The 27,740-nt window shown below is 43.5% G+C and overlaps 3 protein-coding genes across 5 annotated transcripts; all 3 read right to left on the reverse strand.

The window, feature by feature from the left end:
* Nucleotides 1-1,166: 1,166 nt before the first annotated feature.
* On the reverse strand, nt 1,167-6,221 carry LOC128457356 (prenylcysteine oxidase-like). Its single transcript, XM_053442008.1, has 7 exons — nt 6,071-6,221; nt 5,164-5,370; nt 4,861-5,035; nt 4,486-4,697; nt 4,073-4,213; nt 3,281-3,692; nt 1,167-3,045 (listed from the first exon to the last, which is right to left on the reverse strand). The coding sequence occupies exons 1-7, from the start codon at nt 6,219-6,221 to the stop codon at nt 2,796-2,798; spliced, it is 1,548 nt and encodes a 515-aa protein (XP_053297983.1). The 3' UTR covers nt 1,167-2,795.
* Nucleotides 6,222-7,185: 964 nt separating this feature from the next.
* On the reverse strand, nt 7,186-17,941 carry tcerg1b (transcription elongation regulator 1b (CA150)). 2 transcript variants are annotated; one of them, XM_053441834.1, is made up of 21 exons: nt 17,899-17,941; nt 16,303-16,534; nt 15,450-15,602; nt 14,917-15,178; nt 14,564-14,824; nt 13,573-13,632; nt 11,964-12,164; nt 11,692-11,792; nt 11,342-11,430; nt 11,064-11,224; nt 10,835-10,916; nt 10,594-10,729; nt 10,235-10,324; nt 9,976-10,094; nt 9,671-9,821; nt 9,409-9,573; nt 9,096-9,278; nt 8,634-8,813; nt 8,316-8,399; nt 8,042-8,142; nt 7,186-7,923 (listed from the first exon to the last, which is right to left on the reverse strand). In XM_053441834.1, exons 2-21 carry the CDS (start codon nt 16,531-16,533, stop codon nt 7,722-7,724), a joined length of 3,012 nt encoding a protein of 1,003 aa, XP_053297809.1. In that variant the 5' UTR covers nt 16,534; nt 17,899-17,941; the 3' UTR covers nt 7,186-7,721. The 2 variants fall into 2 exon arrangements, with proteins under 2 accessions (XP_053297809.1, XP_053297810.1); XM_053441835.1 differs by lacking the exon at nt 13,573-13,632 and having other exon boundaries at nt 17,899-17,940.
* A 606-nt stretch (nt 17,942-18,547) lies between these two features.
* LOC128457229 (clathrin interactor 1) lies at nt 18,548-27,143 on the reverse strand. 2 transcript variants are annotated; one of them, XM_053441837.1, is made up of 12 exons: nt 27,018-27,143; nt 24,576-24,680; nt 24,283-24,379; nt 23,739-23,847; nt 23,253-23,474; nt 22,400-22,568; nt 22,084-22,300; nt 21,907-21,988; nt 21,673-21,750; nt 21,046-21,362; nt 20,779-20,962; nt 18,548-20,469 (listed from the first exon to the last, which is right to left on the reverse strand). In XM_053441837.1, the coding sequence occupies exons 1-12, from the start codon at nt 27,056-27,058 to the stop codon at nt 20,096-20,098; spliced, it is 1,995 nt and encodes a 664-aa protein (XP_053297812.1). In that variant the 5' UTR covers nt 27,059-27,143; the 3' UTR covers nt 18,548-20,095. The 2 variants fall into 2 exon arrangements, with proteins under 2 accessions (XP_053297812.1, XP_053297811.1); XM_053441836.1 differs by lacking the exon at nt 27,018-27,143 and adding an exon at nt 24,904-25,071.
* Nucleotides 27,144-27,740: the final 597 nt, after the last annotated feature.

Raw genomic sequence — 27,740 nt, forward strand, 5'->3', positions numbered from 1 at the left:
GGAAGGAGAGAGGCTCATATGCGATGGTCCCACTTTGTCCTAGGATGGAAAACTGCGGTCGAGCTGGTCGACACTCGCGTCTCTGTGGTCAAATCAGCCGACACAGAAACTCTACTGTTGACATGGAGCATATACAAAATGCATAATTGAAAATGAAATGGATTGGATTATATTCACAAGAAGTATAAATCGTCTCACGTGTCGTTTTTATGAATAGCATTTTTGACTGTATCAATTTAGAGATTTTACAAAATAAAAGTCACACATTTTTAGTTTCAAGTAGCTAAAATCTGTATATATAATAATTCCAGAGAGAGACTGATATTCCTGTGTCCAGGACCTCTCTGACTACCTACATACTGAATATCAAACATATTCACCGTATAGATTAAGATATTTTTCAAAGGAAAGTCCAACATTTTCACTGTGGAATATTTCATTTCTGGATATTTCAAAGATATTTTTCAAAGTCCTAAACACAGGCATATCAGGCTCCCTCTTGTGGTAGACCAACAGCATCACAGCCACCGAACTGGCCTGAAGCAGACGCTAGATGGCGCCATTACACAAGAGAAAACCCTGGTGCAAGCTCCGTTTCTAGGATAAATAACTAAAAGAGGAACTGTTTAACCAAGATTACGAACATTGGAGAATAGAATTATGATTCAAACAATAGGAAGATTAAAATAAATCGTGAAGCTGAGTAAAGACACACAAATACAGGACAACACATTATAAAATGATATTCAATCATATATCATTCACACACAAACACACAGACCTTACATGTTGTTTGCTTAGAACAACAGGTCTTTAGGAAATGTAGCCAGGAAGTTGATTCCTTTCCCTGTTTGTTTCTCTTAATTTCAATTTAAAATGAAGATCACCTACTTATAACCGAGAACTTTAACTTTATTTTATCTGAACCTTCAAGTAAAGGAACTGATTTACGTCATTCAAATACACAGACTGTACCTTGGATTTTGCAATTGCGTCCCACTAGGTTGTGTAGAGGCTTTCAGCTTCATCACATGGTTTTCATCTTGATTAACTTTATTCCAACACCGATGAGGAGTCCTAAAAATGTGCTGAGCTAGAAATGATGTTAACAGATCCATCATCATGCAACAGAGCAAAGTCCATGAAGAAGAAGACTGTGAAAAAAACATGTTTCCACAATGCTCATTGTGTTTATTTGCTTTTCCTCTGACATCGAATCTAGTGGATACCATTTCTACATTTGTAAATACAGTAAAGCCGTGAAACGTCAGCTGTGCAGAACAAAAGAAGAAAAAAGCTTTTATTTTCATTTCAAAGAGTTTTCTTATCACAATCACACCCATCAACCGAAGCCCTTTTAATGTGAACAGTCCAGTAATCCATTTCAGTCAAAATCCACAGTAAATCCACACATAAATAAAATAAGGCATTTCTCTAAATGTTTTGAAGATAAACAACAGTTGGTGGTTTCTTATGAGGCCACCATATATTTTTCAACACTATCTCAAACACTATTTCTATCTTCATGTGTTGGTCCGACCTTATTAAATATAAGCAAGATTTCCACCAAGGGCGGCACGGTGGTTATTAGAAGTATTTATTTGAATGCTGGTTGGGCCGGGGTCTTTCTGTTTGCGTGGGATAATCTGGAGTCTTACCCAAATCCAAAAACATGCAGATTGTGGGTTAGGTTAATTTGAGAGTCGAAATTGCCCATAGGTGTGAATGTGAATAATTGTGTGTCTCTATATGTTGTCCCTCCAGGGTGTGCCCCGCCTCTCGCCCAATGTCAACTGGGATTGGCTCCAGCGACCCTGTATCCCTTAAAGGAAAAGCAGTATAAATAAATGATGGATGGATGGATGGATGAATCTCCACTGGCCTTTAGGGATTGAGACAAAAAGCGGAAAGTGTCATGATGACCACCAGCAGTGAGCTTGATGGCTCGAATCCCCCCCGAAGAAAGACATGTTCTTTTCCAGAGGATTTTGGCCACTAAAGCAGGCGGAGAGGGGAGATGATGAAATACTCAAACAGAGCAGAGCACCAGTGGCCACTACCGGGAGTCATAATAAATAATAATTTTTATTAATTTACCAAAATGCCACTGAAATATGATTAATGACATCGCCTGTGTACCGACAGTCAGTTGTGTCTGTTGAGACGTCAGTGCTGGTTTATGTGCCTCAAGTTAAATCGCTAGCTGCTGCAGCACAGACAAAAAGCAGCCGCTCAAGTGTCTCGCTCATCTTTTGAGTCTTCAGCCCACGAGTGTCAAAAGCTCTTGACGTGCAAACAGGAATATTAAATTACAGAGCACCAGCAACTCTTAAAGAAAACAATCTCCGTCCAGTGCATTCACTTTCTACTGAGATAAATATCAGCTGGTGGTTTCCTTTATTCCTGGAGAAAAGCTGCCAGCAGCAACAACAACCACCAGCCAATCACTTATCAATACGCCAACATGCCTCATATATTTGATGTGTCCCAGGCACAGTAAAAAAAAAAAGATGCAATTAGCATAATCAAACTGTCTTTTACTGAGTTGTTTTTCTGTTTGCATCCACAACATGTTACTGGTTCTGTATAAAGCTGATACCCCCACATGCCCTGGTCCATTCAAATCCACTCTGGCACAGGGTCCTGGGTTGGATCTCAGCTCTTCGGAGCCCATTGCCCCTCTGAAGACCTTTTTTTTTTTGAATGCGCAGTTACCCAGAAACCATCTCTCCCCCTTTCTTCCACAAGCACTGAAGTGATGTGCATCCTCACTGAAGCGTGTCGTGACATTCAGGTCATAATTCCGTCTTGATTCTGTGCATCAGATCTCTCTGGTCCAACATGTCCACCTGTCTGTTCCAGCGGTGGTAGGCCAGCAGGGCGATGTTCTTGGCAGCCACCGAGCTCATCTCCATGGCGCTGCCGGCCCACTCAATGCCGTTGAGGTAGTAGAGGTTGGGGTGGAGCTCCACAGGCGGCAGACCCTGGCTGCTGCTGTAGTGAGAGTAGGGCTGCCACTCTGTCTCCTGCACCGAGTAGTACGACCTAAGACATGAGAAGAACAACACATAAGCAGACTGATTCTTGAATATGAATGTTTGCTGGTGTTATATGAGAGACACTGGATATCTTTGCGGTTCGGACAGGTGCTCAGACAATATCAGCTTATACATTAAAATATAGTTAAAAAATATGATGTTCCTTTTAAATTTTCGGAACAAAATGGAAAACAATATTTATTTGTAACCATGAAGTCCTATAGAGGAAGGCAGCAGCTGACCTGAAGAGTGTTTTGAGCTGAGACTTCTCCAGATGCTGTGGCGAGAACACTTTATAGACGCCAGCCTCTTGCGGCTGCTTACGCCGGAACCCTGACGAGATGTTGACGGGGCAAACGCTCGCCACGCTGTTGAAGAACACATCGGGGGTCTCAGATGTCAAGATGCTGGCGAAGGGGAACAGGCGCGGGTCGGGGAAGCCGAAGAAAGAGGTGTTGAGGTAGCCGTGGACGATGGTCGCTACAGTGCTGTGGTAGTTTCCGGGGAGCTGGTCAAAGGGAGGCGTGAAACCCTGGAACTGGAATCCAGACTCGACACTGGCAGGGAGTGGCGTCGCCAACACGACGATGTCATACAGCTCTGATCCTGTTCCTGCTGCCGTGGTAAAGCTCAGCTGGTACTGGAGCGACTCCCCTACAGGAAAAACAAATAAAGTCAGTGTCAACACTATACTCGAATCTGGAGTTAGCCCTGTGGTTGTACGTCTCCGCCGTCCGGTGCACTTTCACTAATTTCGGTGTAAATGAGGTACAAGTTAACATTTGTTCCCAAGAACATGTTCCCTCTTGAGATGTCATGTTCACCAGGATGGGACAGAAAACCCCAAATAATAATTTTATTTACCACAGTTATGTCCCTGCCATGTAAAGCGTTATTATATATGTTGCGTGAGGACAAACCCTCTGGACTGTTTGATTGCTGCCACTCCATAAGCTGAAAATCCATTTAAATCTGTATAAAAATAAGTAGGTTGCTCAGTGTGGTCACATTCAGACACTATCAGGGTGAGGTACCTGTCTGGATGGGGGAGATGGTGTTGACTTCTGCCTGCAGCAGGTTAGCGTTAGCCATCTTCAGCAGGCCAGAACACACCAGCTTGTTTCCTCCTTCCACCGCCCACTGGTTGTTCTGGGCACCAGCTAAAGACACAGCACCTGAAAAACACACAAACACACAAACAGACAGTTTCAAGTTCTATAAGCTAATTAAAAGCTGTTCCCATGATCCCACAGCCCCCCCTCTCAACCTGCTTTCCTCTCTGCTATTCTCATCATCCTGCTCCTCCCACCCTTGTATCCTGTGTCTCCTCTGTTTCCTCTTTCTTTCCTCCCTTTAATGTTCGGACCCTAACTTCAACAGTTTAACCTTCCTCTCTTCACTCTCCACCTGTAGCCAGACATTGACTCCAGTGCTCATTTCATCTGACCTATGAATGCTGGGATGCTGACGTTCTGCCCGTAGTTGACCCTCATGACGGGTGCGATCACGTCGTCGATGAAGCGCTGTGACACGCCCAGCTCCAGCAGCGAATCAGAGAGCGGCCTACGTGTCATGTTGATGAAACCACTCCCTCCCAGAGAGTCCAGCAGCTCCTCCACCGAGCTGAAGGCGTAGCCATGGGCCTGGTACTTGTAAATCCTTTAAAATGCATGTGGACACAGATGGACATACTACATGAGTCAAAGGAAAAGTCTGTCCATTACCGATAAACATAGAGAGATAGAGATATGCTCACTGCAGCCTCCTACAGAGGTGTGTGCATATTCATGAGACTAAACCACAAGTCATATTTCTGGCTTACCTCATAAATTTCTCCATTATTTCCTCCACCCACATCTGCATGCGTATGAAGCTGATGCCGTAGCGCCACCACAGTCGGAACAGGTCCAGCAGGTACCAGTCTGTCTCCTCCAGAATCATCTCCTTGCCGTTAAACACTGCCGTCTTTCCTGCCACGCTGCGGCGGTACTTCATACCTTCAGGGGCCAACACAAAATGACACAAAGGGCATAACAGACACAGGTGGGAAAGAAAAAGTAGAGATAACTATATTTCTCATTAAATTTCACAAACCGTGTGTGTGTGTGTGTGTGTGTGTACCCACCAAGCTGTTTGACAAACTCCTGCATGTGGAGGTTCAGGGAGTGAATGATGGAACCTCCAGACTCGTAGTCATTGTGATTCACGGTCACGGTGGCGAGACGACCTCCGACCTCACCCTTCTCAAACACGTCCACCTGCACCTCGGGACCAAAGTGCTGCCGCAGGAAGTGGGCCGTGGCGCTGCCTCCTATCCCCGCCCCGATCACCGCTGGAGCACAGAGGAAGAGTGAAATCAGAATGTGAGAGTGTGATCGTCACAAGGATTTCTCTATCTCTCTATAAATGTATAGATATATAGATAGATAGATGTTTAGATGGATGTTTAGATAGATGTATAGAGAGATAGACCGATAGATAGATCAGATAAATAGATGGATAAATAGATATTAAGATATATATAGAATTGATGTGTTATAGCAGCTATGTATCAGGAACATAACACTATATAAAAAGTACATTTATAAGATGTATATAGTGTATAGTGTTACATTTGTTGTTGTGTTTTAACACATTTGATTTTAATTTAATTCTCCTGCACCTGTCATTTGCTTATTTTGGAGTTGTGTCATTTTTAGAAAAGGATCTGTCTGACATTGTTATATCCAGAATTAATGCCATTTTAATAAAATCAGTAGAAACCCTTTTGGATAATTAACCAGATCTGGATGATCTCTAATTATTGGATATCATATTTGGATGAATGGGCCCACATGGGGTCCTCAGTAAAATCTAATAAAGACAATATTACCTTTAACATCCCTTCAAATTAGCTGACAATACATTAGCTTCATGTAAATGAAGCTGCAGTAGCACACAGAGATACATATAACGTGTAAAATGAGGGGGCTTCCAGTTAAATGTCTGTTAATTAGCGTATTAGCCTGTAGCTGGATGCTAACGCTAGCTACATCCAGCGGGCGGCTGTTGGGTTTTGACCCCGGCTTCCTTGCCTATTTTCGAAGGCGGAGCTGCGTCGACGGGAGCGAGTCCCTCCGGGTCCCCGACAACCGAGCAGGCGGAGAGCAGCGCGGCGAGCAGCGGCAGCAGAGAGCCGTCCATAGCGGCAGCAGAGCCGGGAGGAGCCGGGGAGGAGAGGAGCCGCGGCGGGTTCAGCTCCAGTCAAAGCTCCACGCTGGGTTTACTCGGTTCAACCCTCCGTGTTCATCAGTTTTATATTTAAATACAGCTGAGGGGTCGTGAGTAGAATCACATGAACGTGATGGTGGCGACTTCCCTGATGGATCGTTTACATCCGGCAACATGACGTCACCAGAACCGCAGCCTCGTCTCAGCCAATCACAGCAGTCTGAGCTGCTTTGCGTCATGCAAGCGTGTACGCGCTTTGTGCATGGTTCCGCGATACTGCAAGAGTGACGTCGGACACCACGAAATATAATCCGAATATGTTGATTGTATATAAACTATAAATACTCATGACTATGTAAAATGAAATAAAAATATCTGTAAGTACAGTAATCTATATATACATTCGTCTATTTCTTTCTATCATTTAAATATCATTTGGAGCAGCTGATAAAACATTATCTGGTTTTGGTTTAATTCCTGGGTCACGATCACAGATCAATACTTTTCCATAATTTAAGAAGTGATCAATTATCAATAGGTTATTATGAACCAATTAATAATTTACTGTTACGAGTGCATATGTCAATTTGTGACATTTTTACAAATTCAGATAACTCGTAACAGTTGGTCTAATCAGCAGTCAATCTTTTATTTACCATCAAAGAAAACTAACAAATAAACACTTTAATCACACGCAGTGATTAATCAGCAAAACTTGAAACAATCATTTTTAACCAAAATCAATTTGTCCTATAATCGTACTAATTTCATCTCTAAATGATCGGTGGGTCTCACTCAGGTGAAATAATTTAACGGCTGTGACAACAGGTATCTGGAGGTTAATCTGCTCCTTCATGAAAAAAGGTTTAGTTTCTGACTAATTTCTCCAGATGAGTTCCAGACTTGCACAGAATCATGAAATCCACAGGACGACAAATTGAAAAACAGTGGAAGTTGCCTTTATTTCTTCAATATAGGAGTAAACCACTGAGCAGAAACTAACATTCACACTGAGCCGCTAAACTGATAAGTGGCACAGTGGAGAAGTAAGGCTTAAGGACGCCTCAGACACATGCATACACACACTCACAGACACACTCCCACGCACGCTCATCTTCATTTACATCTGTTATCTTACACCTCTTTGGCTGCCTGGGCAGCAGCCTCATCACTATCTCTCTCCCTCAATTGTGGTCAGTCAGAGGTGAGGGGTCAAGGGTCACCTTGAGATCAGGTAACCTCTGCTCCCTGCTGTTGCTTCGAATGCAGGGCTAATTCACGGCTAAGAGGTGACATAACACAGAGACCTCTACAATTCATTTCTCTAAGCAACATAACCCCCAGCAATAACACTGCAAGGCCAGCCATGGGCCAGGAGGGCGGGAATGAGGGGGATGTTGGGGGTAGGTCATGCTCTGGCCGAGTGGAGGGCAAGGACGAGAAGGACACTGGCCGAGAAGGTGGCACTACTCGTCACTTGGTAGAGCGTCTGGTGGGCTCGGAGGCCGTGGGGGGAGGTGGCGGCCCGCGCCGATCTAGGTCTTCAATGTAGAACATGATGAGCTTCCTGCGCTCCTCGGGGACACAATCCAGAACAAGGTAACGTTTGTCGTTCTGAAGGACCTTCTCCACGTCTTTCAGATGCTGCTCTGACTCCTGGATTAGTTTCCTTGACCTGGAGGGAGACAGAAAGAAAGCAGGGTGATCAAACTATGAATAATATCGTCTCAGTGCAGGATTCAGAGAAAAATGCTATCAACTTGTTTTGTTAATGCCTCAGTGAGCGTACGGACCTGTACGTGATGAATTTTGTCTCCTTTAGCAGCGTCCTGAAATCCGCTTTGGCCGTGATGTACTTGTCCTTGATGTAGTCTTCAAACTCACGTTGTCTCTTCTACACAGACAGACAATTCACATTACACATCAACACTCAGACACAGTGTAAAGTAAGTAAAGCAACTAAACCCACACCACTCACCATTTGTATAAAACAATAATTTCCTATTCTTTTTCTATATTATTACACACAAATTAAATGACACTGAGGTTTCTCATTAAAAGACTTACCCTGTCACTGGAGGAGAACTTAATACAGCGAGGATCCTCTTTGATGACCTTCTTCACCTCCTTCCAACTTGTTGTCAAGGTGATCTACAACACAAAGACCCGTCAATAAACTCATGGATAAAAGGATAAAACATATAGACACTTTAGATTAACATTAATCTCTCAATAAAAAGTGCACTCTTGCTATAACTGAATTATCTTCTATTTTGAAAGCAAACAGATTATAAAAAAAAAAAATGCTTATTACAGATTATTGGTCTCTTTCTTGCTGCTGACTGTTTTTTTGCACCTTTCTCGCTTCATGTTTTTACTCCTCACCGTGTTGGTCTCATCCAGAAGCTGCCTGAAATGTTCCTTCTTCTTCTTGGCCAGAGCTTCTACGTGTTCATTAAACAGCTTCTCTTTCTCCTCTCTCTCCAGCAGCGAAGCCGATTCCCAGCGATGGTCCTTCCTCAGGTTACGACGCGTGTCCGACCACGTTGCATCCGAAGAACGAACCTGGGGATGAATTACCAAATTATAATGGTTCTAGTTGAAAGGTACGAGTTAAAATTGTGCTCCTGCAAAATTATTTGTTGCAGTTAAAATGCATCTGAGTCGTTTCCTTTGGGACTGAATGCAGATAAACTAGACTTTTGTCCGAAAGTTTAGAATCAGCTGTTTATTCTCCATTTTCTCATATCTTGTGATAAATGACAAACTGGTGACGTATGAAGACTTCATGAAATTTTAAATGCAGCACATTTCATTTCGAAAATAAAAATCTGCAGAGGGTCTTACCATATCTGACATGAGCGCTCTGAAATGCTGGATGGCCTCCTCCCTCTTGTGCTGCTCCCTTTCTCGGTCGATCTCTTTGGTCTGTTCTGATCGGGCCTTCTGAACCTCGCGCTCCCTCTCTCTGAGACTGACCTCGATACGAGCCTGCCGCTCCATCTCTCGCTCCTTGTCTACGTCCACGGTCTGCGGGATGTGACACACATTATCTATGAGGGGATGTCGACAACAGCTAGGATTCTATCCACCTCATGCAGTTTTTACATCCTCACTCCATTTCACTATTCCTGAAACCTAATTCATGTTTCAAACACACCTTGGATTGTTTATCCATGTACTGTTTGAAAAGTTCTTCTCTGAGTGCAGAGCTGTCCACAGACTTGTATCGTGGGTCCGTCTCCAGCCTCTCTTTAATTTTGCTCCATCGCTGGCCTCCCTCTATGTGCTGCTCATTCAGGAGATCGAAGAAGTCTAACTTCACCTGAAACCAGACATACAAATATTTAAACAAATCAGAAATCTGCCAAAGACCCACAGGGAGCAGAAACACTCCAGTTGGTGGAGCCAGTGGGTTATACCTTCTCTCCTCTGGACTTGGAGTCCTCTTTCTCCCTCTTCCTCATAGCGGTGATAAATTCCACAAAGATGGCCTCCCTGTCCTTCATCTTCTCTATGGTCTTAAATCGCGGGTCTCGGCCATTCTTCATCGCAAATTCACTAAATGTTGTTCTGCAACGAACAGAAGATACAAACATCTCAGGAATATTATCTCTATAGCACTTTTAAGTTTGTATCAGAAAACAGCTATATTTACCTCTGATGGAATATCAGAGGACTTATACCAAAGATGTTAGTATCTTAAATCTCTGGCCTAGCTGTTTACCTGGGTGTGAACTTGGCGTCCTCCATCATCCTCCTGAACTCGTCTTTGGCCTGCATCAGCTTGTTCTTCTTCTCCTTCCTCTCCTCCTCCGCTCGCGTCTTCACATACATGTCAAAAACCTAAAATGGACATGAACCACAAGCCTATTAATGAAGGATTTTTAAAACAGGGCCCGTATGGTAATGACAATACTCCAAGAAAATGAGTGAGTGATAATGAGGGAAGAGAGGGAAACACGAGACAGGAAAAGAGACTGGACCTGTTTTCTTTCTTTTGGGTTGAGCAGAAGGTAACGTGGGTCAAACACAATCTTATGAAGCTCTTTGTCCCAAGTTGAGAATGCAGACACCTGCACGTGAAGAAGAACAGTTGTGTTAGACAATGAGCTGTGACCATATACCACTACCATCTGATACGAACTGTCTACAACCACAAACAAAACTAGGAACATTATTATGAAAAATGTATCCTCGACAATAAAAAAGTAGAACTATTCAAGAAATAACAAGTTACATTAAAAAACATTTGTCTCAAAGCCCAGTCTTGTGATGGTGTGTCTCCAGACAAAGACAGATAAACTTTACCTTAAAATATCAATCAGCATAAGAGTTGTGTTACCCCTCTTTCCAGCAGCATTTCTTTGAACTGGGTCATCCTGGCCTCCAGGGGCACTACGGCTCTTTCTCTGGCAGCTCTGAGTTCTGCCTCCATTGCTGCTTCCTTCTCTGAGTCCGCCTCCTTCGCGTCCTCCTTCCTGTTAAGACAACGACATGAGGAGTTTAGAGAATAGTTTGTGGGATAGTAGAGGAGTGTGAGTATTTTACAAGTTTTACTGTACCCCAAGTACTGGGAAACTTACTTCCTCTTTTTGGCTTTTGTTGGCTCCTCATCCAGACTTTCTTCAGTAGCCATCGCTAACTCTGGTTCTTCCTTATTGATTCCTGTGTACCAACACACAGACATAACATAATTAGGACAGTACAGCGTTGAGAATGTTTTTTTGTTTACCAAGAACAGAAACTATAAAAAATCAAGTGCTTTATACAAGGTCATAATCCCTGACTCAGCGAGTGTGTCTTTGTCCACACCTGTCTTCTTACTGTCCTCAAGGCCTCTCTTGTGTGGCGGCTCCTGGATGTGCTTGTCGACGTCAGCTCGACCGACCAGCTCATCGGGTCGGTCCCACATGGACAGCCGTGTTGTGGGGTTGTAGAAAAACACGCGTTCGTCACCCGTCCATACCACACACCTGAGATGAAGTGATCCGACACACACGGCCATCAATAGGAGCCAGGGAGATTAGAAGAGAAAATAAGAATGCGGTAGAGAATAGAGATAACAATGTTCTGCGTTGTGCCATGCATACCATGGTGTGCCAGGGATAGGGTTGGTGGCTACAGGCCTGGCTTTCTGAGCGGCTTTTTCCTCTTCAGTCATTTCTTCTTCTTTGGGCTCCTTGATTGAAACAGAGAAATTTAGTCCAACTATAGAGCATAACAGTGCCGGCATCATACAAGTTAACAAGAACTAATTTTAAACTGAAAATATGAAAACGTGATAATTCTCCCGCAATTTCTAAATCGATTTATTTAAGTTCAAGATGCCTGACTGATGTCACTGAAATCACGTGTTATAAAGGAAATAAATAATGTGGAATGATGATTTAATTATGCTGATCACCTCAAAGCTAAGTTTGTTTTTCTACACTTCACATACCTCCTTCTCAGTGTTTTCATTTTTGTTCTCTTCATCCTCCATCTCCATTGCCTCAGCTTCCTCCTGGGCCAAACGCTGCTTGAGCTTTTCTGCTTCTCTTTCTGAAAACAGTACAGAGAAAGGGTTAATAGTGAACCCCACTGCCCTGGTCTTGATACACAAAACAGACACACAAACAAACAATGTATACTAATAATGTAACTCAACAAATAAAGCCTGTAATCTGTGTGTGTGTGTGTGTGTGTGTGTGTGCACTAGTCAGCAAAGCGCACCTTTCTCCAGCAGGGACTGTGGTTTCTCCCAGGTTGACTCCAGTGTTCGGTTGTTGTAGTAGTACGTTTTCCCATCAGCTGTTTTGTACTCTGACCACTCGGGAAGGTGCATCGATCCGGCCATGGAAGCAGGGGCAGCCGAGAGAGCCAGCCCGGGGTGCATCATGGAAACTAAAGGCGGACCCATACCAGGAAGCATGCCTGTAATCAGTAAGAGAGGAGAGAGACAGACCATGATTAACTAACAGTTATCTTTTATGTCTGACCAACAAAAGTAGTTGTGGTGGACTCAACTCTAGTCATTTGTTTATATGTAATTTGGTGACCTGTCATATTCCTGGTTGGCCATTTGTCATCAACATGAACTAGGACAACCAGAGGTAAGAGAGTGAGCTCCACAGGCAGCATGATACTGATTAACTGCCACTTTAAAAGCATCTGCCTCATTGTGTGGAGAAGTAGGTTATTAGATGAGTGAGTGAAAGATGAAACTACATAAGTCTAAACGTATCTCACTGACAGCAAACACACAACCATGCCACAAAAGAGGACCACGCCTTGTAGTCCTAACTGGTTCACTTCTGGACGGCAACAGCTCGGATCAATGGGACTGTTCTATCCTGACTCGGCCTAACCTAACGATTTATCCACTGATTTTCAAGTGAACACTCATTTACCAGTCGGAGTAAACAAAGCAAAACAAGAGCCGACCAGTTCCCGAGGACAACGTGCATTTTCATTTATCCCATTAAAACAAAAGGCGGCATATAAAAACAGACTGAAAGTAAAAGTATTGTTTGAAAACAAACAGGTAAAATCTGAGGGTTCTCTGGAGAGCAGACAGAATTGCCAATGTTCAATGATTCGCTGATGTAGTCAGAGACATGAAATACGAACACTTGATAGCATATAATATGTCTTTCATTGTAAATCATTGCTAAGAAAATAACAACGCTAAAAAGCAGAGATCACTGTGTTCTTCCTCCTCAAACGTTTCTCTTACCAACAAAGCATTTATCAGCTAAACAAAACACTTCTATAATCTGCTTGAGCATCGCTCTTGTTGCTATTGTAGCACAGTCATTGTCTGAAACACTTAAAACCTTTTCTCAGGCTAAGAAACAAATAAACTACATTTCCCATAATACGTTCCAATATATAATAACTATTTCAGCTAATCCTGAGGTTTCATCAGTGATGTCTTGATAACAATGACCATGAATGTGACGTGTGCATCTAAAAAGGTAGAAGCTCACAAAAGACTCACATGGTCTTAAAAAAACAATCATTAAAATGTTCTTGATGGGTTAATCTAAAGAAAGAAATACTGGAAAATACTGGAAACAAGACTTGAGCACATTGTCCAGTTCTACACCCTAAAATAGGCTGATAATGAAAGTGTTTGCATGACACATTTGATCCAGAGATATGAAGTCTGTGAGTTGATTCAGTATCAAGCAAATAAATGAGAGGTTTCACCACTGTAGACTGAAGGGATCATGTTCACAGCATTCACCACAGTCCAAAATATAGCATATGACTTATGTAGACATCATTCACTACCATGCTATCTACTGTGGGTCTGAGGGGCGAGCGGTGGGGTGTTTACCGTTGGCGCCGGGGCCTGCCTTTATACAGGGTCCACCTACTATCTGCATCATTGCTACACCTGAAAGAACAAGCAAGGATCTGGTTGGACACAGCAGGACACTAGACATCAGCTACCACATGTGTTTAAGTTTGGGTCCCTACGCAGACAAACACACCCAGATAATAGACTCTGGAAGTGTTTTTACTTTGAAAGCCCAGTGTACATTGTGTTTACAATAGAAGAGTAATGTCTATTCTGAGACCGTTAGTAAAAAAGCATATTTAAAAGAGCGAATCTTTTAGTTGGTACAAAACAAATCTCAAAGTCAATCAAGAAGCTCTCAATCTGATATTTATAAAAATCAATCAACAAGTTCCCTAATTTAGCCCATCCCTTGTCTAACTGTAATAAAGCAACTTCACACACACTAAATCCACAGAGACAGAATAAGCTGAAAAAAATTCTCCCCAAATGTGCTTTTCCCTTAAAATGAAGGACAGAGGGATAATAAGACATTGTGAAGAGGACAACACGTAGGAACAACAGGAGCATTTCCACTAACTTACATCTGTATGTTACCTACTGATCTCACAACCTGTCTGTGTCTAGTATGAATTACTCTGAGAGACAATCATGTTTTTTACATTTATAAGCGAGTTCCTGTTGCCCCCAAAATAATCCTGTGGTGTTCCAATAACAGTGAGAACTGACCTCCACTAGCTATCCTCATTTATTGTGGTCATATTAAATATGCCTGTAATGCTGAATCAGGGTTTCCACAGGGTTTGAAAACTAAATGCCAGTTGTCTCCAAATATTTGCTCAGATAAGTGGCCGACTAACAGAGTATTCGAGGAATAATAAATAGAGGAATTAAATCTTAACTGGTTAACTTATCACCAACATTACATAACTAACACTTGTAATCGGAGGAAGTGACAGTGATGTTACCTGAATGGTTTGTGTACTGTCTGTGAGTTTCTTGCTCTTGCCGAGGCAGCAGTTATTACCTGGTAGAGGAATGTGCATGCCCGGCAAAGGCACCCTGAAAGGAGGCACCATGACAGGGGGGAAGGCAGGCATGCCGACGTTGGACTGGGCCACACTGTGAGACAGGCCCGCACTGTGAGACAGGCCCGCAGGCAGGAGTGACACAGTCTGCACTGCGGTAACAGGTGACGGCACCGTGGAAACAGTCACCACTGTGACTGGAGACACACCAATGGTTGAGGTCACCGTGGCAACAGGGGTGAGGTCTGCTACAACAGTGGCTTATGGAAACAAAAAGAAAAAAACAAGAGGATTACAATTTTTGCTTTGGTGTACGAGTGGATGCGAGTACAATAATATCCCAAGCAATTACCTGCAATTGTCACAGAGGGGGAGGGGGAGTCTGGACTGGAGGCGAGTGTGCGGGAGGAAGTTGTGGACAGGGCCTGAGTCGAGGATGCTGCTGTGGCCGTGCTGGCTGTAGTGTTGATGGTGCTTGAGCTGCCAGCTGCAGTCACCCCCCCACTTGCTCCTGTCCCCACAAGAAGAGGGTTGAGTTCAGACTGCTGGATGATTTTCACACCATCAGGTTTACTCCACGATGACTCTCTGGTCCTGGCATTATAGTAATACGCCTGTGCAAAGGACAACAGACAGAAAGGCCTTTTTAACTGGGTGAAAAACTGCATTGTGTATGTGAGCATGTGTATTCCAACATTGGACTAAAGATTTTGCATCAACAAAAAACTTCTTGTAAAACTAATCCTCTCTACAACAGGACTCCTAGGCTTCATTTTTTTTAACATACTGTTGGGAGGCCATTCATTATTATTATTTATCTTTTTCCAGAATGCATTAACCAGCATAGCAACCCTGCTGTGTGTTAACATGCGACTCCCGGCTTACCTTCCCCTCTGACGTCTTGTTCTCTACCCAGATCTCCTCTGTGGGGTTGAGCGCAGGGGTTGCAGTTGTAGGAACGGGAGGCATCCCAGGAGGGAACAGCATCCCAGGAGGAGGCGGTAGGCTACCAATGGGAGGTGGAAGGAATGGAGGTCTCTGCAGAAAAAAAGATGAGACCCAGCATTTAGTTTTCAATCCATATAATCACATGAGAATCCTCCCTTCACCAGCAAAAACTGATGATACTGTGTAAACGGAAAAAGGGCCAGTAAGATGAGTCATTGCTAATTTACCCAGCAGCCTGTGTTTATACGACTATGAATTTAAATCTGCTCAATCACTAGTATATAATCCAAGAAGGAAACACACTGCAACTAAAATCCATTAGGAAGATGTTAGAAGTTAAGGAGATTAAAAAAAGTGTTAGACACGGCCCTCCTTGATTCTGTGTGTACTGTTCCAAGATCAAACACTGCTGATATTCATGCAAGAATTATGATCTTGCTTTGTGGTCAACAGACTCTGCCCAGCAAAAGACTGCACCACTGAAAGTTCACAAACAACTCAGAACCCAACAATCAACTGACCAAAACTCAAACTGAATTATGAAAGACATAATATTATTTGAACTGACTTGTCTTATATGTCCCAAAGGGGCTGACACAGATACATACATTTTGTCATTTTAAACTATGGATGAACAGATGATTAGTACTTCAACAGGCCACTTTAAGTTTCCTTCCATCTCTTTGTTAATGCTGTGTATAGCATCACTGCAGTCAAACATAAAACAGTTCAGCCCCTCACTATCATGAAATAAAACACGCATGTTTGTATAAGAATGGGAAACAGTCACCTGTAAGTGAGGAGGTCCGATAGGTGGCGGCATGCTTCCTGGTGGTGGGATGGGTGGCATGTTGGGGTCAAAGGGTGGGCGTGCATACGGGGGTCGTGGCGGCGGTCCCCTCATCATGCCAAATGGAGGAGGTGGTGGCCTAAGGAGTGGTGGTGGGCCCCGTAACACTGGGGACTGGACAGGCGCAGGTGCTGGGGCAGGGCCGCGGAACCGCACCGCCTGCTGCGCCATTCTATCACAACAAGGTCACAATGAGTTAAATGATGGGAACTAACAAAACCCCTCAGATATCGCCACTTAGGTAAATCCTAACAAGCTAGCATGCTATTGAAACGTCCCACCAGACTCTACGTGATTCTAATGTACGAGTGCACAACAATTAATTCACACAGGAGGCTTCACTGCCAGCTGCCATTCTCAAGGACTTGAAAGGTATGTCTGGAGGACATCCATCTTGGAAAATTCTTGATCACAAAGCAAAACAAACCTCCTCCTTCACTTCTAATACAAAAAAAACATGTTTCTGCAGGGCACATTCAATTTAAATCGATTAGGGACAGTTAAATCATCAAAAGTCTGTGCAAAACCAATTAGTATTCTTGTTTTGTGATGATATTTAATAGCAGTACTGTGAGCACTATTAGAAGATAATTATTACAATGTGCAGCAATTTAAAAACAAACTTGAAACTGCATCACAACTCAGTTTTGACTGTAATCTGCAGGCGGGTCAGTTCAAGCATCTTAGAGAACTTGATAGTTTATCTTTGTGTGTTCTCTGGCTTGATGTTGTTGGATGTTGAGGCCACAACACCTGCTTCATCACTCCTTGTCTTCCTTGTGAATGAACACGGGTCTTTGTGAGTGTGGGGTCGTTGACTTCACATGCTGCAGAATGAATTTGAGGGGATTTGAACGAACACTCACATCTGAGCTCATGGGCCTGAAACTTGAGCACAGAGGCTGGATGCGAGCTGCAGAAATACGTGCTGGAAGATGCGTCCAGCCGGGCCGGACATCACTTAGCGTCGTGATGGGCATTAGTCGGCACGTTTAAAAGCTGAATCCTTCAGGGTGGATTCCTGTTGCTCGTGCGTGTTATGTATTATGATCCAAAGCTAAAAAATCTAACACTCAGTGGGTGAATATATCACTAACGAGGCTAACAGACAAACGGTCCATTCAAAACACAGTTGTGCCTCTCTGCTTACTAATGACTGTAGCATTGCTTAGCTAGCATGCTATTGTACACTAGCAAATAAGCCCAGAATGCACACTCAGGGAGGGAGCCGTGTTGGACAGAAGCACCGGGGCCATGTGAGGGAAGCATCCCGGTGCAGCAGGGACATGTGAGTCGGCGTTTGAGCGCGGTGTCGGTATTTACCGCGTGCCACGAGTGTACAGTGGCGGCGAGCCGATTGGAAACACAGGCTAGTTAGCCGCATGCTAGTTAGCTAGCGTGACTCCATTCACTAGTGAAAACACCGGTTAGCACAAGCTATCAACCTAAAAAACTACTTTGTATTGACACTCAGTTTGTGCTCCATTTCCCACTGAGTCTTCACTGGTTTAAACCCTTCTTGTGGTTTTAACTGACCTGTTGTCGCTGAATCCGATGGTCTCGCTCTCTGCCTGGTCCGCCATTACAGGAAAATGTTAACACTCGCTTCCTGGAAACGCCCCTTAGTCATCTCTCTGTCTGCCATTGGCTCAACGCCGCTGTCGATCGTGGCGCAGTCCGAGCTGTGCGTGATCTGATTGGACGTTGATTGTCCGCTTGTATCCTGTTTGTCACGATGTCTTTGTTCAGGTAGGTGTGTGTGTGTGTGTGTGTGTGTGTGTGTGTGTGTGTGTGTGTGTGTGTGTGTGTGTGTGTGTGTGTGTGTGTGTGTGTGTGTGTCACCCTCTACCTACTAAATGAATATAATAGTTTTCTAAAACTTTTAGTTCAATTTGTATGAAGTCTCCATGATTAGATAATTGGGTCAATTAGCAAATATCGAATACTGATTTCATATGTAGTATAAATATATTATCAGTAGTAATGAAATAAAAGTAAATTGGTAAAAATGAAATAAAAACATGTATATAAACTCTGCTGAGGTTGTTAACCCAGAAGAAAATACATTTGTGATCTCCCAGTTTTCAATAAAATTTACTACAACCCTGTTCATGAACCAAAGTAAAAATCTGTACGACCATGAAGACAAACAACCTAGAAACTGGAGAAAGGATGAAACTGAACCTTCATTTTTTATAATTTAATTTAGTGTTGAATGATGTACAGAAAATATAGAGTACAAACAAATGAAATGAGCTGTACCAAAAAAAAACATGTCTAAATAATATTATTATTAGTTCTCCAATATGAACATAACCTTACAAGTTAACTAATAAAATATTAAACTAACAGCTATGCAATTATTCCTTCTGAGAGTAACAAAATAAAGATTTGGTCATTCGGAGTGCAGTGCCTAAAAAAATGACAAGAGGCTCCGCTTAGTCGTGTTTGCACATCAAACAGAGAAAACTAAATCCATACACAAAGTCACACCCACACACACACACACTCACTCATGTCTCACACATTTGCTTCACCCGGGATCCCCAAACCCCTTCGATCGATCTCAGCTATAGCTGTAGAAACCATTTATTAAAAACGAATGGGTTTAGTACATCGTTTGTGAGGCCTAGATATGCAAGAGACCAAATAAATGAGCTGCAAGATGAAAAATCTTTAGTGGTAAAAAATACTAAGTAATGGTACATTGCTGAGGTGTCCCAATAACTGCTGTGTACCACTGCCTTCAACATGAAAGAGGTTTAAATAATTAACCGATTATGTTCACTCTAGCAGATGATGGCCCTCCTTTCCCACAGCAGGCCAGTAAATACTCATTATGTAAGACGTTTTTCTCCCCCTCGGTCCATAGACGGTGTCTGTATGCAAAAGTGTTGAGTGGAAGTATTGGTAAATTGTATTTAAAATACTGACTGATGCGTTCATTGAACATTAATACGGCCGAGGCATCCAAAATGGAAAGTACAGGACAAGTATCACTTTTAACTGTAACCCTGTTATATCTCTGAGCAATTCAAGGCTTCACTCACGGTGTCGTTTACACATCAACCAATATCCTCCTACTGTACATCCATCCACTGTGAACTGCTACGAGCCTGATGAAATGATGGGAGGGGAGACAGACAGACGGAGAGAAAAGGGATGTAGTTCATTATCTCACTGCATACACCCATCCCAGATTCTGCTGCAGCACCAGAGTATGGATTCTGTGAACTCCAGACACTGTAACTGTAATGCTGTTTACACAAGGAGCGAGATAAAGTAGAATTTGTGATTAAATCAGGTTGAAATCATGTTGAAAGTGATGTCTTGGGCTACAATGCAGAATTAAGGCAGCGATGCCATTTTAACCGGAGTCGACCCTACTGATTGACTTCTCAGTGCAGTTATAGAGAGAAACGTTCTGTCTTGATGTTTTGTAATGACACAGCTGTTCTTATTATAAACAAGTGAGGATTGTGGGGTCAACAACTTCCCTGCTCTTGAGGGGAAAATACCAGAGGGTGAGTCTCACCAGGGGGCGATCTCCCCTGCTTCAAAGATTGTGTCATCAGACTGGGATAGTGAACGATCACTGGTTTCACCTCGCCAAAAAGAGCTGAAGCAGAGCGAGAAACATGCAAGGTTGTCTTCAAGTACAGCGGCCTGTCCGTGGTTCACGCTCTCACACTGTCAGACATGCACATTCACACTCACACACATTCGCACTCCTTCATTTGCCAAAATTGCCAAAGTTAGCGAAGGCATCTTGTTTGGGTGGGACCACGGCTGGGCTGATGGAGTGTGAGAGGCCCATACCGACTCCTGGCATTCCCACGCCACCCATCATCACTGGAGTGGTCAAGCCCATATTCATGCTCATGTTCATTCCCATCATGCCTTGGTTTGCAGGAATTCCGCCCATCCCCATGGTACCCGTGGTCATTGAAGGTGGCATGCCAGTTGCCATCGATGCAGGCATGCCCATCGTCATGGCACCACCTGCCATCATGGGATTGGCAGGTGGTCTGATGGGTGTCACATGGGGCGGGGAGCTCAGGTTCAGCCCTCCAAAGTTCTGGGCCAACAGGTTGACGGGGGGCACACCTGCAGACATGAACAGGGACGAGATGGACACTTGGGTTATGGAGCTGTGGAACAGTTTGGTCATTTCTGTCATGACCCACTTAATGCCTCTGACTTTATTAATTTAAATCCCTCAGTTAAAATGTTGTAATAATATCTAATATCAAGAATTATTCATTCAATATGACCTGGACCTGTGTGAGCAGCAATATTAGTTTCACATGAGAAATATTTGTGATCTTTTTGTAGACCTGCAGATACTTTGTGTAATGAGTTTGTTTTCTTTTGTATTTCTGCACACAGTAAATTAATTTCAGTGAAACGTGATACCTTGTTGCTGGATGATGTTGTTGAGTGTGGGGGGTGTCTTAGTGGGGTTGAGGCCTGCTGATAGGAAGTCCAGGCTGATATTGACGGAGGGGTCAGACCAAGTTGACCCCAATGATCCCTGACCTCCGACACCAAGCTTCTGCTGTTGTCCTATAGGATGCTGAGATGTGAAGCCTCCCAAGCTCTGAAAGAAATGACAAATATTTTACCCATTGATAAATACATATAGTTAAATAATGGTAATGATGTGATGTGTACCACACTAACCTGTTGAGAGCGAGAAATGGGCACGGTGGCCATAGCAACAGAAGTTCCTGGTGACGCTCCTCCCAGAGAGAAAGTCAAGCTCTGAGATGCGCTCAGTGTTGTGTGTGGATTGTTTAGTTGATGGTTAACTCCGCCCATCAGGTCAAACAGCTCAGCAGAAGGTGGGCCCTGGGCGGGATTAGCCGCTGGGGCAGTGGGCGACTGGACGCTGCCAAACAGGTCGGTGACAGGCTGGGAGGAAGCAGACCTCGTTGATGGTTTGTCTGAGAAGGCGCTCCAGTCTCCAAATTCTCCGTTTCCATTGGATGATACAGCAGCTGGCCACAAGAGAGTTGTGACATGTTAAATTGGATTTGGACTATTACTAAATGCACTTTAAAAAACTGTATACAAATCTAACCCTGTTCTTAGAGAGCACATTTGAGGATTTAAGGTAGTTCACACCTTAACTGTTTGGTATGAGGGCATAGGGTTTTCCTTTCTTGTATGGGTCCTACTCCTACACTTGTATGGATGACAATCAGCAAAACTGGCCCGTCCAACTAACTTCATGTTTACTCCTCTTCTTTTCCCTGAAACATTTATTGTGAAAGCAGCCAAAGATCTCAGAGGGAAGAAGGAGTTTACCCGAGGCGGTTGGGAGGCTGGCAGAGGCTGCTGGAGAGGAGAAGTCAGCAAAACCAGCGATGAGGTCTGAGCTACCACCTGGATGGATGAACACAATTGGATTCATTCAAAAAGCTTAAGTCTAAGAACCATTTGTCCAACAGAGATTGACATCTCACACAACACACAGTAAGTTTTTTAAATCATCTTCATGGACTTTGTTTCTTCCTCGTCTTTGTGAGAGTCGGTTCCTACCTGTTGTGTTGCTCTGATTGGATGAAGGGTCGATCACTAACAGGTCAGCGAGGCCGCTACTGGATGACTGCCTGACTGATGACTAACAAGAGAAGAACAGAGACATGGCAGTTATTCATGTGCGATTGAAATTGTGTCTCACTTTTAGGGAAGTATGACAGCGTTTGTGTTGAGCACCTTTTCCTCTGGGCTCTTGTCCCCAGTGTAGTGAGCTGCTGCACCGAGGTCCAGAGTCTTGCTGCCCGACGCTCCGCTGCGTTTCCGTGTGGTGGTGGTCGTGGTTTCTGTCGCTTGTGTGATCTGGATACTCTTCGTTGTGACGGTTTCCTCCTCATCTTTGAACTCCAGGGTTTCCTGCCTGCCGTTTTTAGCTGCTCGGTCCTCCTCATTGTCACTATGGCAGCCAGAATATTGGGTTATTGTGTGTTTGTGATCGCTGTGATAATCCAAGACAGAGGTTTTACCACACATGACTGCCATACTATATGTTTACCTGATTCTGTCGGGTGAGTCGTCTCGTTCCTTCTTCCTGAACTTGTTGATTGTGTCGTCGATGGTGCTGCCTATCTTGTCACCGATCTCTCCGAGCTTCTCGCTGAAGGGGAAAGCTCCTTTGCTCTTGTCCCAGTCCTCGTCCCACTTACTTCGATCCAACTCATTAGCTGGATTGAAGGAGACAGGAAAGTGCAGTGAGAGGCATCCCTCAAAGGTCATGAGCAGTCCATTATATTACTGGTATAAACCTCCTGAATCTGTGTAACTATTGACTATCTCTAAATATTCTGCTGCAAATAATAATTGTAATATTTTCTCGATTCATTGTTTGGTCAATACATTAAACATCTTCTTGGTTTGATTAACAGTGAAAAAACAACAAGATATCCAATTGACAGTGATATAAAAAACAGCAAATCCTGATATTGTAGATGTTGGATCAAGATTCATTGATTTCGATGAATTACTTAATCAATTCTGTTTCTGTTTATTGATGAATCCATGAAGGTTTTCATCATTTTATAATATCTTCTTATCTGTATATAAAGCAACTGTGAAGGTATCAGTATAGATCCAGAAACGTCAATGTTACTCAGGGTTGGCATTAAAAAATTTGTTATCATTTTGATCAATTACTGTTTTGATGATTTAACAAATACTGGACAATTTCAACCATTTTAAACCTAAGCAGAAAGACACATGATTGGTTCCCACAGTTTCCTTCCTCCAATGAACTGTAATTTCCATTGCTTCGCCTAAGTAATGACAATAAAATGACAATAAGTATTATTGTCATGTTAATCCACACTTGACTGGAGCTGTCATAGAAGATAAGTAGATAAGTTACGTACAATTCTTTAGGGTTCCGCTTCCTCCTCCTCCTCCACCTCCTCCTACTCCTCCTCCACCTCCTCCTCCTCCTCCATTACTGTCAGAAGAGACTCCAATGTATTTATCCTTATTCTTCTTGGCTTTCTTCCTCTCCTCTCTCAATTTGTCATCGTCCTGGATGAAGTCCACCATCTCCTTCACCTTCTGACGCACATTGATGCCCTGATCTTTACCATTCTCATCTGCAAACAGACACAAGCACAAATTAAGTTGTTTTTTTTGTAGGGGGCGGGGGGGGGGGGGGGGGTTCTCCTGATAGACCACCATCAGGCTTTTACTTCAAATTAAATGGAAAGACTAGTATGGAATTTTACTGGACAATTAACCATTTCTATTTTTGACACTCACGTCCAGATATATACATCTCTGTGTTGGTCCTGGCACCTACAGCTAAATACATATCTCAAATTTATACAAAATAAAGGAGAGAAAGAGGAAAAATTCACCAATCAAGTTGTAGTTTTCTAGAGATCGCAGGTCGTAAATGTGTTCTCTGGCACTGGTGACGACTCTTTCAGACCCGTTCCTGATCAGATAGGCCAGCAGCAGTAAGGCCTGGGAGAGAGACACAGCGAGACAGCAGGAGATAGAGTGAGGACATAATGAGAGAGGTACAGAAATGACGAGGGGATGATCTAAGCATTGCTCATCGAGAAGAAACGTTCGCCAACAATGTACTTAAAGTCAGTTCTAAGTAACTCAACTGTTTAAGTGAATTTATTTCTTCTCCTAGAGGTTTCCCTCCCTAAAGTCACGTCTCCTCTCCTAAACTCATCCCAATTGCTTCCTAAATATACAAACTCACTCTTCCTCAGCTTTTGTATCACTCATAATTCTATAATTCCTAAGTCATTATGCAGGATGGACACGAGAAAGTAGTTGAGAAGCACTGCTCTCATATTTGCACGACACATATACAGAATTCACGTATCGTATCTTGGTATATAAGTGGAAGGAACAATAAAACTGCCAACCAGAATATAACCACACCTTGTACACTCGTCTCCAGTTCTTCTTGTTGTCCTTCAGCATCCTGGTCCACAGCATGTTCATCACCTCTGGAAATTGCTCATACATGAAGGTCGACCTACACACACAACCAAACAAATATATATGTTATGCAGGTAAAACCCACGCAGGTAAACCAAGGCAGAATGTAGCCTAGAGAAACAGCTTGTTGAGTTACCACCTTTAGTAGAACGTGTCTCTACTGGCTGCATTAGAGATAACATGGATGCGTTTACATGCACACGCAGTGACTGTAATGTGTGTGTTGCACATACTTGGCTATTTCTCCCATCAGTTGTCCAGAGGGTCCCCAGGGGTCGTCATTGGTGGCCTCTCTCACCTTGGACTCGATCTCTGAGTAGTTCATCACCACATTGGTGCTGTTGACACAAACATGTGTTTTTTTCATTATTAGAAATACCATCAATAGTTCATAGCTTATACAAAACACACGTGCTGTACAAACACAGGCTAATCAGAATAAATGGCTATAATCAAGAGTTGAGTAATCGAGATAGAGAAAATAAATGCTGCACTGATGAAAAAGAGAATCTCAGCTCACTGAATAATGAATGAGAGTTTATTCAAAGGCTGTGTACTGACCAGTGCACTTGAGAGCACAGACACACAAGTACACAGTGTGAGGAATACATTCAGCTGGTTAGGGCACAACGGAGGATGAGACGGTTTATTGCCTCATGAGCTTGTGTTTGCAGAGGAGCCATATGCTGTGTCTGCTTCCTGTTCTTGTTGCTTTTGTTGCCTCACCTGCTCCTGTGTTTGGTTTTCCGGTGTGTGTGCGTGCGTGCGTGCGTGTGTGTGTGTTGCATCTCTATATGGGCATGGCTTGTTCTACAGACTGCCTGCAAAAAGTACAGCTAAAGCACTGCAACTTTAAACAAACCTCTCTTATAACTACTAAATACGTCATCTTCCTGCTTAATTATCCTTTCCCTTTATAAATGTCCTTCTAAACCCTCTGAAAGTAAATAACTGATGCCTTAGACTCCGTTATTGTCAATACATAAGACAGACTGACAGTGAGGGCTCTATAATAGTGTAGCTCATAATCTGCATGAAAAGCAAAGATGCCACTGCCAAATCTGAGGCTACAGATCAATAATACTGTATTTTCATCATGGCTAGCCAGGCACAACAAACAGCTGATGGGAGCTGGCATCTAACAATCCCTCAACTACTAATTCTATATGACTATTTCTTATTTTCAGGTGCCAGTTAACTAACTATACCTCGAGTGTGTTCGAATACTCTATTTTGCTTAAAAAGATTCCTAACTGAGTAAAATGAAGTATTTCAGTGACCACCATAATAAGAGCTGTTTGCATTTTCAAATTGATAAGGTAAGGAGATTCAATGCTTCCTATCTTATCTCTTAAATACGGATCGGCTGTTTTTTTCTATTGACAAAATCCAGAAATGAAGTTAAATCCTCACATGGTCGTCTGAACTAAATCTCTTTAGGCGCATTTTGTAATCTTATTCCAATGGACAAATATTGACGGATTGTTATATGACTTTCTTGCAATATATCGATAAACAGAGAATCCCTGCATCGTGATTATTATCGTTACTGTGGGCCATGTATCGTGCATCCTATCGTGAGTTACCCTGTGATTCCCACCCCTGGTCTGAGCTGAGGAGTTAGGAGTCACGCTGAACAACTATATCATCATCAGAACTAAACACTAGTATAAATCCTCCAAATGTGGAATTCACACACAAATACTACACAACAAATACCAGGAAACTCCATATACTTCTGTCAGAATAACGTTTACTCTGGTCAAACTCATTATTTCAACATTTCCGTTGTGTTTGCTGTGGTTTTATGTTATTGTCACTTCCTGTCAGTGAATGGTGGTAAAATTGACACTATAGTAGGATTTAGGTGTTTTGTATTAGATTGAAAAACACCTGCAGCAATAGTTATCACACAGATCCACAACACCGAGGAGCATCTCTGCAGAGACAAACCACCGAGGTGGGATTAGCTACTACACAACCATGTGTTTGGTGCCAGACAAGCTTTGTTGTGTGTCTGGGACCATGGGGGCATGGGCCTCGTCAGACCGGTGTAGCTCCGACTGGGAGACGCGTTTGTCAGCTAATCAGCAGGGAACGTTCAATTATCAAGCCACTTCCAAAATGTTGCAACCAGTATAGTTCCGCCTCCTGGTCTGGGTTTGAAGCCGGTGGAGGCTCGGTGAAGATAGCGGGCATCACCGGGGCGGGACAGGGCGTGATCCGGCCGCAGCATCAGTGCTAACGGGACCGGTTCCCTGATGACACAGCCGAGCTGGGCTTAGCTAGCTTAGCGGAATTAGCTAGCTGGGTCGCTCTGGGTCGCACACATATTAATTCCCCTATTATAGCATCACATTATTATTCAACCGAGTGAACCAGGGTGAAGGGAGCACACGAAAGAAGATGCATCAATAAAATAATAAAATTAAAAACAAATTTATATTTATGCTCCAAGGTTGAAGGTTGGCAGCTAGCCCGGCTAGTCAGGGCTAAAACAGCTGAGGGCTAGGTCCGTGACGTCACGGCCCTGCATCCCTCTCCGCCCGGCGGGTGAGGCTGCCGATGTTGCCCGGTCTCCGGTTGGCTCGCACCGGTTAGCTTAGCAGCCTCCGAGCGGGTGCGTGCGGGTGAGTGAGTGCGGGCGAGCAGCGGCACCTGCTCCGGGTACTCACGCTTTGTCCACCAGCTCCCGGACTTTCCACATATTCAGCATCTCCGCAAGGGACCGCGGACTCGCCCCCCCCGCCCCGCCGCGTCTCTACGCCCTGCACGGCAGCGCTGGTATCCGGTAACCGACGACAGTGCCCCGCCGCTGGCCGCTGCTCCTCGCCCCGGTGAGCTCCGGTTGTTGAACGGCCGCTGCGGGTAACGAGCCGGCCCGAGTTGCTACGGAAACCTAGGTCTCCGTCTACGTCACGGAAGCGTCCTGCGCGTGCCCTCGCGAGACTGAGTGGAGCGCTCGATGCAAATTGGAAAGAAAAAATAAATAAACACGAACATGTGATATTGAAATAAAAAAAAAAAAGAAAACTAATCATTTTGATGAAATCATTTAAATACACCTGTCACGCCAGGAAGCTTAAACTGCTTTTACGTAAAGAAAAATCTGTTTCTGTGAATTAAAGATATTGTTTTGTGTTTTTCATGATAAACACGTTTCCACATCATAGGTTTCCGTCGCTACAAGGTTTTATTTATTTATCCCATTAAACTGAGGCAGGTGCAGGTTTCACTGCAGCTGATAACACATCAGAGAACTAGCTCCCTCCAGTGGTTTATCAACGTGTGTCACTGGAAGTGGTTTGGACTTTTATTCCAGATTCCAGATCTTAAATCTATTTTTAAAAATCTACTTGCATTTGTTTGAATAAAACTCCAACACTAGAAAACACTGC

This window comes from Pleuronectes platessa, chromosome 15 (genome assembly GCF_947347685.1).
Source record: "Pleuronectes platessa chromosome 15, fPlePla1.1, whole genome shotgun sequence".
NCBI classification, from domain to species: Eukaryota; Metazoa; Chordata; class Actinopteri; order Pleuronectiformes; family Pleuronectidae; genus Pleuronectes; species Pleuronectes platessa.

Bases quoted from the DNA above. Each gene is read 5' to 3' on its own strand.
- LOC128457356 (XM_053442008.1), bottom strand. From the start codon at position 6,221: ATGGACGGCTCTCTGCTGCCGCTGCTCGCCGCGCTGCTCTCCGCCTGC. The intron at 3,693-4,072 runs GTACCTCACCCT...TTTTTCCTGTAG, and splicing joins CATCTCCCCCATCCAGACAG to GGGAGTCGCTCCAGTACCAG. The intron at 3,046-3,280 runs GTCAGCTGCTGC...CTCATGTCTTAG, and splicing joins CAGCTCAAAACACTCTTCAG to GTCGTACTACTCGGTGCAGG.
- LOC128457229 (XM_053441836.1), bottom strand. From the start codon at position 24,953: ATGTATTCCTCACACTGTGTACTTGTGTGTCTGTGCTCTCAAGTGCAC. The intron at 23,475-23,738 runs GTGAATTTTTCC...GTCTGTTTGCAG, and splicing joins AGAAAACTACAACTTGATTG to ATGAGAATGGTAAAGATCAG. The intron at 22,569-23,252 runs GTACGTAACTTA...CCTTCAATCCAG, and splicing joins AAGCGGAACCCTAAAGAATT to CTAATGAGTTGGATCGAAGT.
- tcerg1b (XM_053441834.1), bottom strand. From the start codon at position 16,533: ATGGCGCAGCAGGCGGTGCGGTTCCGCGGCCCTGCCCCAGCACCTGCG. The intron at 15,603-16,302 runs GTGACTGTTTCC...TTTTTTCTGCAG, and splicing joins TCGGACCTCCTCACTTACAG to AGACCTCCATTCCTTCCACC. The intron at 7,924-8,041 runs GTCCGTACGCTC...GTCTCCCTCCAG, and splicing joins ACAAAATTCATCACGTACAG to GTCAAGGAAACTAATCCAGG.